Genomic DNA, 14873 nt, shown 5'->3' with positions numbered 1-14873 from the left:
TTTTTTCAATATAATAACATAACTAGATAGATAGATAGATAGATTTACTTTATTGATCCCAAACTGGGAAATTCTTAAAACTATAATGTTCCACACGTGAAAAGCCAAAACAAAATAACCTTAACAAAAGACAAATGTGTGATAAAGATAAAAATAAGATATATACGTGCTGTGTGCACGTATATATCTTTTTTTTTTTTTTTTTTTTTTTTTTTTTTTTTGTCTCTAGGTGGAACTTAGGACAGATAATCCCTGTGTGACTCGGACATATTTACCTGCGGGACCGTCCGTCACGATTACAGTTCCGTCTAAAAATGGCGGAGTATGCCAACATCGTCCGAAGGGCTTTGGGACAGGTGGGAGGTCACGGCGGAATACGAGGTTTACTTCTCCAGCTGTTCAGGTCTGGTTTATTAAATATTCTCTACATGATCTGTCGAGCCTCTGGTTTCGGAGACATTAGCCACATTAGCTGTTTGCTAGCTAGGAGAGCCACCGAGCTAAGGTTAACTTGACTCGTGATTATTGTTAAGCCTCAGTGTGACAAACTTGCCCTTTGGTAAATAATTTAACTGTACACACAGCGACACATCATGCAACACTTACTGGTAAAACTAAAATATCAAGCGTGGTTGTTTCCCACTGCTTGTTGCTGCCCTCCGTGTCTCATGGTGGAAGCAGATCGTAGGAACAGCAGGCTAACCAGCTCTGAAAGTAGAAAAAATCATACCAAAAAATAATCAGATTAATCAAATTGACGAGGGCTGCCCATGACGCGTTGATGTCCTTTTGTTTGCAGGGTCAACGATGTGAAGACAGGGACCCTGGTGGGCACTGATAAGTACGGGAACAAATACTATGAGGACACCAAGCACTACTTCTTTGGTAAGAAGTCACACACACACACACACACACACACACACACACACACACACACACACACACACAGAAATCAGACAGTGGTGTAGCCATGGTCAAACCCAGACACCTTTTTTTTTTTTTTTTTTTTTAAGTGTCTGGTTCAGGTCAGTGTTTTTCAGCGTGTTGTTGTGTTGATGTTATGTTATGTGCCTATTTCTTCGGAGGGACTAGTTTCTGGGTTGATGCTTCACATCGACCACAGATGACCCACGTGCAGTTTAGTGAAACACCGGTTGCCACTGTGCAGATGTTAGTGTGTGTTGGCCTGTGTGTGTGATGTCAGCGTGCGCTCACAGCACCTCTGTCCTGCTCCTGTGTGTCCAGGACGGCACCGCTGGGTCATCTACACCACCGAGATGAATGGGAAGAACACCCTGTGGGAGGTGGACGGCAGCATGGTGCCCGCTGAGTGGTACGTCGTTTCATGTCATGGTGGTAAAATAATCAGTCACACGATCAGATGATTGACACAAAACCAATCATTGCGTAATTCTGCTAACGGATTAATGGTTTTAGTCGTTTTATCATGTAAAAATACCAAATATTTGCTTCACCTTCACAAACTAAGAGTTACACGCTTTCCTCTGTTTTCTATCATAAAATAAGCTGTTTTTTTTTTTAGCTGTTTATCAGCCTACTTAAGCAACTTTTAAGATCTCATTTGGACTCTGTTAACTGGTGATGGGCATTTATCGTTACAAAAATGATTAAGCAAAAAATAATGACAATGCAACAATAAGGCTGTCCCAGTTCAGGGGAACAGCTACAAGTAATGTAATGCTTCAGTGAGTTCACATGTTTTCATTCTGTACATGTTTTCATCATATTCGTCATCCTGACATCATTTTTGTCTTGCTTCCTTGTTCTGCTGTTGGTTTTCATTTTTGCAACACGTTGTATTTGTGCTGCATTATGTTTGATGCGATGAGCTGCTGCAACCCAGTTTACTCAGAGCCCTCATTAAATCTTCATCTAACATCAAGTTGTTGGTTTGCAAAGGCTTATAGTTATACTTTTATAAACCTTGTTTGGACATATGCATAATACTACCCCAATAATAATACCCTCTAGGCAAGTACTGTAGTAACTGAACACTTTGAAACCTGGATTGACATCAAATTTGTTGTGTGTAAGTGCTTGTGAAAGGCTTTAACTGAGCTTTAACTTTCAAAAACGTTGGAAAAAAGGCAGAAATAAAGGCAGAATAGAAAAAAACCGTAGAGAAAGAGAGAGAGAGATAAGGAATTTATCAACAAAGGAAGCAAAGTTAAAAAAAAAAAGTCTAGAAAACTATATTATTATCATAATTGTATATTTTTTAAAAAGATATTGTAACTTTTTACCAATTTCATGCAATATTTTTAGTCATTGCTTGTTATGTTGCTTGTTGCCTTTTTCTCATGTTTTTGAAAGAAATCAAGTGAATCTGCTTAGCCTTCAAAGGGTTAAAAACTAAATCCCACTATGTCACGTTGTACAGTAGCATCTAAAATCAGCCTCATCTTAAAGTTTGATATGATATGAGGAGCAGCTCTAAAGCCACTGCGGTGTCCTTACCTGTCGTTATCAATAAGTGTGTCACCCCTGTTCGCTCCTCAGGCATCGCTGGCTGCACTGCATAACAGACGACCCCCCCACCACACACCCGCCGGTGCCAAAGAAGTTCCTGGCCGAGACCCACCAGTTCAACGTGAGCGGCACGTCCCAGCAGTACGTGCCCTTCTCCACCACACGCAAGAAGATCCACGAGTGGGTTCCCCCCAAAGTCGGCTCCCAGTGACCTCATCACGACCTCGTCTGATTCCCCTCGCTGTACATTAGGATCTCCAGCTAGCTCTCTGAATAAAGTCCCTATACAAATACTGTTGGTGTGGCTGGCAGTCCTTTATGTGAATTATTTGAGACCATATGGAGTCTCCCAGCGTTAAAGGAATACTCCAACATTCTGGCCAAATGTCCCCTTTTTCCATCTCCTCCAGACTGAGACAAGATATTGGACACCATCTTCACCTCTGTACGTCCAGTGGTTCGGTTTCTATGGTTAGCATTTTGTGTTAGCTTAGCATAAAGACTTGAATTCAATAGGAGCCATTAGCCTAGGTCAGCCAAAGTGAACAAATAAACCTTAAAGCAACTCCAAAGCTGTCTTATTTACACTGTGTATCATGTGCATTTGAAGTACACATCTTTGAATTAAATTTAAAAATATTAGTTATTATTTTTAGTCTTTTTTTCTTTTTTTTTTTTTTATTCCAAAAAATGGTGAAAATAGTATCAAACATCTTGTGTCAGTCTGGTTATGTCAGAAAAAAGGGTATTTGGCCCAAAACGGGATTTTTCTTTAAGATTATAATTTCAAGTATGGTTTGACTTTTGTAGTCTTTTCAAGACTGATACATACATTTTCCTAGTATTCCATAATTTCACATTTTTATTCCAAATCATCCAAAATCATAACTACAGTTTTATGTTTGACAGGGTAAAAAGAAGCTCTGAAACTTTATTTAGACCATCGTGGTTTTGTAAAACTTCCCATTGAGATTACATGCAAGCCTAGTTGTGTGGAATCTGAACCAGCAATCAGCTGCATGAGAATCAATATAGACTGAAGGGTACACGTGTGCAGTATACCGCGTACAATACATTTGTAATCTGACAAAAACTCTGCTCTGGAGACAGCAGAGACTGAGCCCAGTGTTTCTGTGAGTGCCTCTGTGTGATGTGTGCACGTTAATCGCTGGATTATGCTGAGCTGGGGGAAGATTGCAGCATGGAATATTTCACACCGGGGTGCCTAGAGGGCCTCAGTGATGACTGGAGATGAAATGTTCAGTGCAACAGTGTGTGAAGAGAATGGACACACGCAGCGTGACTCTGCCAGAGCCCCGGTCCCTGTGTACCCCATGCCTGGGCTACAGCTCTAATCTGGAAATTCTGCAAAACATCAAGGTGAGTTAATGTTGCTGGCTTGCCAGAGCTCTCTCCAATACTGCATTGCTTTTAGTGGACTGGCATATTTCACTGAAAGTTAATTTATGCTGATCCATGTTGTAGGAGTTGTTGCATTTGTATCCAAAAGCAGAAAATCTCTCTGAATATCATTTGCATACATTTTGACCTCTTAAAATGAAATCTCTGGAAATGTGATTGTGGTTGATGGCAAGATACTGATACTATGATGTTGTTCTGCTGGTTGAGACCTCGTTCGTTGTAGTTGCAGAGCGTCTTGAGCTGTTAAATGAGGAGTTTCACTCTGTCGTCCCTTTTCAGGAGGAGGAGGAGGAAGGGGAGGAAGACAAGAACCCGAACGTAGGCTTCAGCACACACACACACACACACACACATACTGCCTTTCCCTCTGCCTGACATTGTTTCTTCAAATGGCCAACAGGGGGCATTGTTGCTTTTCATGTATATCTAGGAGTGAGCTCAGATGCCACTCTTGCTATATCATAGTCTAAATTTAGCTGGGGGGGAAATGAATGTGCAGTTGGCATTATTATGAGTCAGCATTTCAGTGCCAATCCAGTCTCTGTCTGGTAGGGGAGCATTTTTATTTAGAAACCTGATGGGAAATTCCTCGGTGAAGCAGGGACACAGTAGTCTGTCCAAATCCTCAAAATTGGAAATTGATTAAGGATACTACGCAAGTCATTCAGCCGGGCACAAAAAGCCTGTCTGGGGTCTGATGTGACATCAGACCTTAAGGTTTTACTGGAATTGAATGAAAGGCTCCTGCTACCCTGCTGCTGTCTTTATATAGATTATGGTAACTACATTAGCTGATAGCCATGGCATGATTCATCTGCTGTGCAAATGGAGCAGGGATAATCTCTCTCTCTCTCTCTCTCTCTCTCTCTCTCTCTCTCTCTCTCTCTCTCTCTCTCTCTCTCTCTCTCTCTCTCTCTCTCTCTCTCTCTCTCTCTCTCTCTCTCTCTCTCTCTCTCTCTCTCTCTCTCTCTCTCCCGTTATTGCTGACTCAGCACTATAATGAAGTGGCAGCTGGGTGTGCTGGTGATGCCACCTGGGAAACAGAGAGAGGCTATGGAGGGGGCATCTTGATGTAGAAACACCCTCTCCCTGTGTGGCCCGCAGCCCTGTTTCCTCCTGTCCTTCCACTTTGCCAACTTGTGTGCCTCGCCTACCTTAAATTTTCCAACCCATCTCCTCTCTGATTCCCTGTCTGCCCTCTTTAACATCCCTGTCTTTTGCTTTTCTATGTCCAACCCCCCTCCCTCTCCTCTCTGAGCATCATTCATGCCTGACTTCCTCCCATGGATGAATTTGACTCCAAGTGGAGTGTGATTCCTGGATGGCTATTCCTGGATGGCTCCCTTCCTATAACTCTAATTCTGTGGGTGTTAGCTGCGCATACTGGGTCAGAGGCACTGCCGTGGATCTTTTATTTTTAGTGCATTTCACACACCTCTCTCCTATTGTAAAAAACACCATCAACATACTAGTCCTACCCACTTTCCATAGGCATCTGTGCTCCTCTGCGTGAGAGAAAGCAAGAGATAAACTGATAAAAAGCTAAAATGATCGTTTGTAATTTTGTCTCCGTGTTTGTAGCACAGTGCTCGTTGCTGTGGCGTCTCTACACTGCACTTCTCAGAGAGCACCTGTCAGTCAAACAGTGTGGGCGGTACTGTGACTTCTTTCCTTTTCTGGTGATCAAATGGAAAAAAAAAAAAAATAATAAATAAATGTGAAGTCTAATATAGTTGAGAGTATGGAGCAAAAAGTCAAGTACAGTTTGATGTCAAATGAATGATAGAGACTGTTGCTTTGCTATGTAATGTCAGGTGTTTCACTTGTGATTTCGACTCAGCTCTATAAAGGTGATGCATTCTTTCCGGCCATAAGAAAGCCCTTTATGGTCTAACGATGCTGCAATAAACACTTTCTTTTCTTTTTTTTTTATCATTTAGATTCCACCTTTTTACAAAGTTGTTAGAGGTATTTTTTTTTTTTTTTTGTATCTCCCCAGCAGCTGCCCCTCCTCAAGAGCACCTCATTTAGCTCTAGGCAAAAGTGTATTACTCCACATTCCCCATTTGTTCTTTCCTATTGTTGTTGAAGTTTGAGTTTCTTTTCTTTGTTCAGCCATGGTGGCTATCACCACTCTTGATAACAACCCGGCTTTTCTAGTTCTTCCAAACAAACCAGAGACTTTAAAAGATCATACTAGAGATTGCTTGGCTCATTTGCTACAATTTCCCCACATTTTGCATTGCAACAAACCGTTTAGCAAACCATGTGGGAGTATTAAAGATTTTACAACATATAATAGAATCCCTCCATTTTCAAACATTCATTTTTGGTTGAGACACCCACCTTATACTGGTCTGCTTTTGCAGCAAACAAAGTCATTGTCATTTATAAACCAGGGAAATTATATTGTTTGTGTAAAGCAAATGTTTCCCCAGGGACTATTTTCCAGTGGAGAGACCGTGTCACTCCTCCCAGTAGACCCCTGTAACAGAGGCCATTTTGACAATAAAAAGCAGGGTAAACACAAGTTTAGTAATGGCATTAATTCATGTTCCGCTCCATTTCGGATCACCAGAGAAAGTGCCTTGGTGTTGTGCATTCTGGCTCAGTGTTAAGGCTCTGCTAAACTTAAATGGGATGGAACCTTAATTAATGTCATTAGGAACACCAATGGCTGTTGGGAAAAAGGCAAATTTCTGCTGCTGCTTTTAGGAAAACTAATGCGAACGACTCCATTACGGTGATGGAATAGTGCTGTGAAGAAAGTTTGAAGTCTCTGAAAGTTCATTTTCATAAATAAAATTTTCATAGATAAAAGTGGAAAAATGATATTGGTGTTCTAAAATACGGCTGCTTGCTTTGGGGGAAGATTAGCAGAAATGTGAAGTTTTATGCTTTGCTTCCTATGAACCTGGGGTTTTTTTCTCAAGAAAGACCAACCAGACACCGAATGTTTTGAACAGCAAATATAGAAACTTGCGTGAGTTCATAGATCAAATATCCTGTTATATCATTCAGTGGCGGAGAGGAGCAAAACATTTATTTATCTGCAAAATGTGTTGGATTAGTACTTTAAGTTGGTTGATTGAGCAGGAGCACCATTAGACAAGTGCTCTCATGTGGGATAGCACATTCGAGTATGTGTGGGAGTGGGTGCAGGGCCCAACCCTGGACTCTCTCTCTCACACACACACACACACAGGCTGTTATCTGGCGCTGCAGATTAGCAGAGCTGTCAGAGTCCCCACAGAGTGCGTTCACCCCCAGGGGAGGTTGTCTGGGAGGCGACTCCCGCACTAACTCAACATTAGGCTGACATTCCCACACTGACTCCATTGAGGCTCTCCCCTTCCTCCCTCTCCATCCTCTGTCTCCTCTCTCCTGATTGGCAGGGGGAGCTTGTGTTACTGTGGAGAAGTGTACCCAGGCCAGTGGAGGGTGGCTGATAAGGATCACAAAACTCCGGCTGTGGCTGCCTCGCGCCTTATAAGGCGCTCTTTTCTCAGCGGGGAAGAACCCTTTAGCAGCATTACAGCACAAAACAGCTGGAGGACACACCTCGTATAGTGAAATGGGACAGGATAGGGGTGCGTTTGCTTGTTGGGGAAAAGGGTGTTTTAGTGTAGAGGTGCAAGGGAGCTGCTAGTTTGAGCCCGATGGCAGCTGACACAGGAAGGAAAGGCTTTCACAACACAAGAGACACATGCACACATACGCACACACTCCTCCCTTAGAGGGTAGTCCCAGAACTTCAAAGGGAGGCAGACAGAGCTGTCTGATGTGCAGGAGTCTTCACAGAGGCTGGTCAGCATGCACTTTGACCTCAGGCTCTGAGGAAGAGGAGGGATGAGGAAGCACTTCAGCACTATTCCACTCATCCATGTGACGGAGGTAGTGTTTATGTTTCTGTTTTTTTGTGCCCGTCTGTGTCTTTTTGCATATAGGCATGCGATAAATAAGGGACACTGCTTCTTTTGCTCTTGGGTATATCTGCTGTTTAACACCGAGAACAACAGCCGCTTGTCTTGCGAGGCGAAACGAAGCAAGTTGCAGAGTTGGGTGATGAGCAGCGTTTTTGTGCAGTGGATCTTCTACGCGTGTGAACTCAGCTTTGACCCGGGTCACATGAGGAGTTGTTTGTGTCAGAGAGATAGCAAGAGCGCCTTCCCTTAGAGATCATTTACCACTGAAATGTGCTCAGTCATGGGTACAGTTCCCATGCCAGAAAGGCACATCTCCGATTGTTACAGAAGCTGTCAAGCACTTGGTGTTGTCAGCACAGCTTGTGCTACAGATCAGAAAAAGGAGCATTTCCAGACAGGGCTGTGATGGAAACAATCTCAAGCTTGCAAATTTATACCAGATAGACCACAGAAGTTAGTGCTATGCATTATTTTGGTATTTTGCTTGTTATAGACGGGTAAATAAATAAGTTCAGTGGTGTTGTGCACAGACACAGCATAACAGAGCAGGGTAGCAGAGCCGGCTGCTCTGTATTTGACAGTTAACCATTGGGTCAGACATGTTTCACCATGTCTTGCTGCTTGAGTAACGTCTTAGGAATGTATTTTAAAGCCAGCCAGCGATCGTGCACAGCTCCGAAACTGCTCAGAGATCTCACTTTCGTTCTCTTACCTCTCTCTTTCCTGGGAAAAAAGTTTAAGTTTCTGCTGCAAGCGCTCAGGCGGTGGTGCTCGTGTTTCCCCTCAGTTTATCTGGCCATGGCTGTCCCATCAAAATGTCTGCTTGTTATCCTTTGTGACGGCAAGAAAAGCATCATATTCCCTGGGCCTGTCCCTAGATGGCCAGTGCTTTGCGCTGACACTGTGCTCTGTGTGTGCATTTGTGTGTGTGTGCATGCCTGACTTTGCCAGTATGTGCACTACAAAACGCCACCAAAATAGTTTGTTACGTAACACATCCAGTATAACGACTCTTTTCCTGTCAAACCAACATCCTTGGTCCACAAACAAGGAAATAGCAGAGGGAAGGAGCAGCCGAGCATTGCCTTATTGTTGCTCCCATGTGTGTTTTACCGACCTCAGAGTCTGGGCTGTCACACAGAAGCAGGCTTATGCAACAGGTCTGCGTTTCACACTGATCATTATTTTCATGGCATGTGCGCTCCTGACACCTTTGCAAGTCCGTTGAGCTGTGATTTGCTTTCGTCGCGAGCTTAGAGAAGTTTCGATGTGGCCGCGCAGTTTGGTTAGGTCGCATCAGTTTACCATGGTAACATCACGGCGCCTCAGACACACAGCTTTCAAGACCTCGGTGTTGAGCTGCTTTTATTTCCCCTTGTTAGACCTCATTAAGCCGTCTGTTTATCCCATAACACTGGCATATCTCAGGGGACATCACAGTGTAATGTGTCAACAGCCTTCTCTCACTAATATATCTCATAAGGTGTGTGTGTGTGTGCGTGCATATGTGTGTGTCCCTTTATACCATGCACAGTGAGAGCATTAGCTTTGTGATCTGTAACAAGGATACTGTATGTGGTAAACATAGCTACTCCCTGCTGCTTCACTAACAGTCCCAGTGGGGCAGATGTGCCGTCCTGTGCAGTTACACAACCTGGCGGTGACCTCATCAGCCCCTCAAGCCCAATTGCACTGAAGAGGAACTGGCGAGTGTGTGAGTGTGTGTGTTTGACCGTGATTAAGGTGATAACATGAAAAGCATGGGTCTGGAAAGCCACCGACACCAACTCAGTTCCATCCAAAGACCCAAACTGACCGCATATTTTACGTGTGTATACTCTCTTTCACACACACACACACACACACACGCAATGAGCTGTCATCCTGTAGTCATCATACTGCTTACAGATGCACAGCTCAATTTATCTCCAGGGAAACAACGGATGTTGCTGGCAATTGCTTACTGTCATTCAATATTGATTACCATGTGGCTTTCAGCTGTATGATACTCTCTCAATCTACACACACACACACACACACACACACACACACACACAAACACACCACCACCATCATCGCCACCTGTTGCTGTGAGAGAAAAAGTATATGTACTTTTAAAACATGCTAAGCTATTAACAACCTTTTATGGAAGCTCATTACTTCATCAAGACCCGAAATTACAGTGCTGAGCTGATTAGATTGTGTGTGTGTGTGTGTGTGTGTGTGTGTGTGTGTGTGTGTCTGTGCAGTAATTAGTGGTGGAAAGAGTATCAGAAATTGCTACTCATATAGACTTACTGCCAAATTGCTGGTTTGCTTGAGGTAGTGGTCCTACTTTTTTTTTTTTTTTTTTTTTTAAATGATGTTGTTATATGTGATCTTTTCCATAAAGTTCAAAAAGGACAAGACAATGCAAACTAGATTTTTTTATTGGAAATTTTTGGGGAAAAACATTTGACTGTTGACTGTGAAGAGAGTCTCAGCGGCTCAGTTCATGGCGGTGCATTTTCTGATGCTTATGGAGCACTGACTACATTTCTCCTCTATAATGGACGGGATTTTAAAAGTACTGGAATACAGTACTACAGCAAAAATACACTTAAGCAAGATTACTGATTAAATAAATATATAAATGCAAAATAACACAAAAGACTACTTAATTGCAGTAAATGAGTAAATGTAATTAGTTCCTTCCTTCCCTGCTAATTAGAAAGGCCAGGGACATGCGTGCCTTTCCTTTCCATCCCATGTATCTGTGCACATGCACATAGGCTACAGTATGTGAATAATGTTGTTCCAGATATAATTACATTTATCCTTCAGTGACCTGTCTGGTTACTTCACAATGAAATGATGCTGTGTGTGTGTGTGTGTGTGTGTATGTACCTGTGGTTGTGGTAGTGTGGATTGTGTATGTGCTCGGCCTCATTAACACATAACCTTGGCTGCAGCCTCAAGCTACCCGCTCTAGAGGGGGAAAACAGGCTTTGCACTATAAACAATGTTTTATAGTCTTCCTTGTCTCCGTTTTTTCCTTCTAAGTCAGCAGAAAAAAGGAAATCTGTTGGATTCCCCGAACGCTCTTATTCACACTGTCTGTCCTCATGTCAAATGCAGAAGAATGAGCAATGCAGTCAGGTTTCTTCTCTAAAAGTAAAACAAATGAATGCATCATTTAGTGCCATGAAAGGAGGTAATTGTTGTAATTACCCCTTGTGATTGTTTGATGTTTTGACGGGTGAATGGGTTTTGATGTCGTCATACAGGCCTCGATATGTCGTCCTCTTCTACTGTCTCTCCTGTTTTATCTCCATGACCCCTCGCTTTAAAGTCACACTTCTGTGCGTCTCTGCGGCTTCATCTCTCTTTAGTCCCTCCATATCACAGCAGTCGTCACGATTTATTCTCAAAATAGACACCCAGCCACTCAGAAGAAGACAAAGGGGTTGAAATGTCACAAGCTTGGTGTTTGGACAGTGACGTGGGTGTGTATGGAGATGACACATGAAAGAGCGGCTGGCGGTGACCCCTTAGATATTCATTTCAAAAAGCGTCTGGTGGCCATGTTCGCTCGGGGAGGCCAGACCGTGGCCTTTATGCATGCACTCACGCATTCTGAGCTAGATTACAGGGGCTCATCCAAATACCTGAGCAGAGGAGGGTGTTGAATGACGTGTCTGGGTGACTGAAATATATCAAACATTGAAACTGAAGCACAGTCAAAACATGCAATATGTATGAATGTGCAACTTGTTACAAATGAATGTGCACAGGCAAGTTATTTTCTCTAAAAATGTGGCTCCTGTGCAGAATTCAGGTGGTTATAGCCAGAGAGCCATCTATATTGGATAATTCCAGTTGAGTCACGACTCCTCTGAAACAGAACAGTGGTGCTTTTTTTTTTTTCCTCTGATATATATGTATCTAATATGTACAGTGTGTCAGAGTCAGGCACGTTATTTTATGTAACATCTGGATTTGGATGATTGAAGGTTGACATCATTAAAAAAATAAACCGGGCGCAAGATGCCACTGTAAACATGCATGTATGTATAAATGATGAACTCCAACTACTTCTGCCTCAAACTACGAAATGCGCAGTCAGTGAGGAGTTTATTAGGTACATCAGCCTGTCATCCCAATAGACATTGAGCCATCTCTAAAGCGGGCACACGGGCATCAAAGGGTTCGGTTAAATAACAGCATGGACCTGTGGAGCGTGGAGAATCAATAACCCCTCATCAGTATGCTGCGATGAAGGTCGCTTGACCGTAAGCGTAGCCCCCAAATTATAGCGGAGTGCTGCTTGACTCAAGTAAGCAATTTTTTTTTCTCTTGTTGCCGAAGAATAAATAAGGTCAGAACTGGGGTTGTTTGGTGGGCCAAGAACAGGATCAAACCCTCGAGTTGCTGATAATGATGCAGTTGATAAAGTCTGATCGCCGCTGAGCTGCTGGAATAGTTTAAGGTTCAGTGCCTTGCTTAAGGGCACGTTAACAGAAGTTTTTGAGGGAAAGAAGAGTGTTACTCATGCACTTTGCCCACCCACATTTTCCCAGGAGGGCTGAGGATTCAAACTGGCAACCGCTCAGTCACAACCCTGTTCCTTTCACCTCTAGGCTACTGCCACCCCCGTTTCTGTTCCGCCTATTCGCTCGACCATCTGTTTCATAAGTCCTCGGTTCAGATAAATTATATTCGACTGTGCATCTTTCTTTAACAGCGTCCTCATCGATGCCATTTACACGGTAAATGAAAATGTGTCCGGGCTTCTGAAACCGCAGGTGTGTAATTAACCCAGACAGTGTCGCCTATATATTTCACAGCGCCTCAACTCTGGTCAGGCTCAAATATACCGCCCGAACCCCATAAAACCTTCACCCCTATTCACTCCCAGTGCAGCTCATTCATGTGCCCCGTGATTTAGTTACCCCGCTGGGCTCGGACAAAAGACACCGCTGGGTGGGAGGACTGAGGGTGGATCTCTGAAATCGCAGCAATCCCCTACCCCCAATTCTCTCCCCTCTCAAAAGAAATTCTATTATTGCGCCTGAAAAGAGCTTCAGGAGTGTGAGGAGGAGGAGGAGGAGGGAGTGATAGAGGAGGATTCTGTTGTATGGTTGAAAAGGAAAGTTGCTTTTGAGGTGGGGATGGCAGGAAGAGAGAAGGAGAGCGACAGTGGAGCGGACAAGTGGACAGAGAATTGGAGGAGAATTATTGAGGTCTCCGGTCCCCCATTCAGCGTCCCAACATCCTCTTTCCATACACACTCAGTCCAGTCCCGTTTTGAGTAATGTGGTCATTTTGGGCTCTGAGTGTTCATCTGGGCCGGCCCTGTCGCTGAAGGGTGTTTAATAATGCCTGGCAGACAGAAACTATCCTCTCTGCTGATTACTTTTGCCTGGTGATATATGTGGTGGCTCTGACTGATTAGTCACTGTCCCCATAGCCTCGCAGAAGTAGTCACAGCAGCATCCCTTGTGCTATCTGTCTCTAAGTTTGGGATGTTTATACATGAAGGGATAATTACCAGTTCACAACAGGGACAAATAAATTGTTTTCATTTGAATGTAGTCTATCTGACAAATCCATCCCTTTTGGCATCAAGATCCAGAAGGTATTACATAAATTGTATCTTTTGAGGGCAGAAATCGAGTGACACAGATCACAAGTCCGGGCTAACTCAGTTTGTGTGATGGAAACTAGGCTGCAGGGGTTTGCGTGTATTTGAAGGGCTTATTGAATACAAAACGCTAAGATGAAAAGCTCCAGCTACAAGTAAAAGAGCTGCGGGAAAACATGTGGGAGGACAGACTAAAAGCCATGAGCTGAAAGGGACAGGAAAGAAAATTATCATCTGAGCGAGAGGAGGGAGGGATGGGTCGTGAAAGAGGACGCGATGGCAGGCACCGAGGCATCGAGATGTAATGAAAAGTGAGCGGGAAAGCGGCGGCTTTGAGAAGATGAGAGCATGATTTAAGGACAGGTTACACAAGCTCAGGGAAATCAAGACAACTGTAATGGGAGGATGAGGGGAGAGGCGATGTTTTTTTTTTTTTTTTTTTTTTTTGTCTAGGCGGCTGAGGGGTTATGTAATCCCAAATATATAATAACTTCACTGCTCCAATTGCTGAGCAACATCCCAGTGGATATGCCTGTGTATGTGCAGCGTCTGTCCCCGTTCAATTGGCTCTGACTAAGCTGAGCTGTTGCTGAATCTGTGGTCTTAGCATGACAGAGGAGTTCTGTCGAGTGATGTGTGCAGCCGTGGTTCCCCAGCTTTTTATTGCTCACACACATGCAGACATGCTGTGAAGGGCCAGTAGTAGCAAATGAAAGCAATAACATGCTCGAGTGTCTGCATCGCAGTAGCATCTAGAAGCAAATGGATATCAGTCAAAACAGTGAGATATTAAGTGTGAAAATGTAATTATGTACCCAATAACGGTCTTTCTCCCTCGCAGTCACACACTCGCATACACCACAGTCAGTGTAATGAAATATGCAGTCTTCTAGGTTTACACCATATCGATAGCATCGCTCAATTTGACAGGGGCGATGCCGTCAAATAAATGAAAGTGTGTGTGTGTGTGTGTGTGTGTGTGTTTTGAGTAGCTGGATAATCTTACAAGAAACAAAGGAAATGAGGAAACAGGCAGACGTTGCTGTTTAGAGTGACATCTGACTGCACAGTCTGTTCTGGTGAGGTTGCCTTCCTGTCTGTCTCAGAGACGCAGCGCTGGCAGGGACAGATTAGTGTAGCTGTGCATCCACTGTCGCTCTCACTTTCTCTCGCTCTTTGTCTCTCACACAAACACACACGGAGGGGAGTCAGTTACAGTGACACTGGGGTAACTTACAGCAAACCATACCTGTGGTTTTGCATGTTTAGTGTAATCTCGACAAAATATGGACACTCCAGAGACTTAATCAATTCGTCCACATTGGTTTTCCTAAAAGCAGCAGCACTGTTGTGTTTTGATGACTTGAAATTGTGCAGTGACATGGTCCTTCAGCTGGAAAATAGTCCCAGGG

General features: G+C 43.6%; 2 protein-coding genes across 3 annotated transcripts in view; both read left to right on the top strand.

Moving 5' to 3' along the window:
- Nucleotides 1-256: 256 nt before the first annotated feature.
- Nucleotides 257-3036, top strand: ndufa12 (NADH:ubiquinone oxidoreductase subunit A12). The gene is made up of 4 exons (XM_030045359.1): nt 257-403; nt 800-885; nt 1246-1333; nt 2521-3036. Exons 1-4 carry the CDS (start codon nt 315-317, stop codon nt 2699-2701), a joined length of 444 nt encoding a protein of 147 aa, XP_029901219.1. The 5' UTR covers nt 257-314; the 3' UTR covers nt 2702-3036.
- Nucleotides 3037-3748: 712 nt separating this feature from the next.
- tmcc3 (transmembrane and coiled-coil domain family 3) overlaps nt 3749-14873 on the top strand; it is a 34136-nt gene continuing 23011 nt past the window's right edge. Inside the window, exons 1-2 of one of the 2 annotated variants that reach the window (XM_030045872.1) lie at nt 3749-3870; nt 4192-4230. In XM_030045872.1, the coding sequence (XP_029901732.1) occupies nt 3775-3870; nt 4192-4230 (135 nt within the window). In that variant the 5' untranslated portion in view covers nt 3749-3774. Of the gene's footprint in view, nt 3871-4191; nt 4231-7361; nt 7807-14873 lie in introns of those variants that run through there. The other variant, XM_030045873.1, reaches the window with a different exon arrangement.

Source organism: Myripristis murdjan, chromosome 23, assembly GCF_902150065.1.
Source record: "Myripristis murdjan chromosome 23, fMyrMur1.1, whole genome shotgun sequence".
Classification (NCBI taxonomy): Eukaryota; Metazoa; Chordata; class Actinopteri; order Holocentriformes; family Holocentridae; genus Myripristis; species Myripristis murdjan.
The sequence above is the reverse complement of the archived record's forward strand: the minus strand, read 5'-3'. Positions and strand labels throughout refer to the sequence as shown.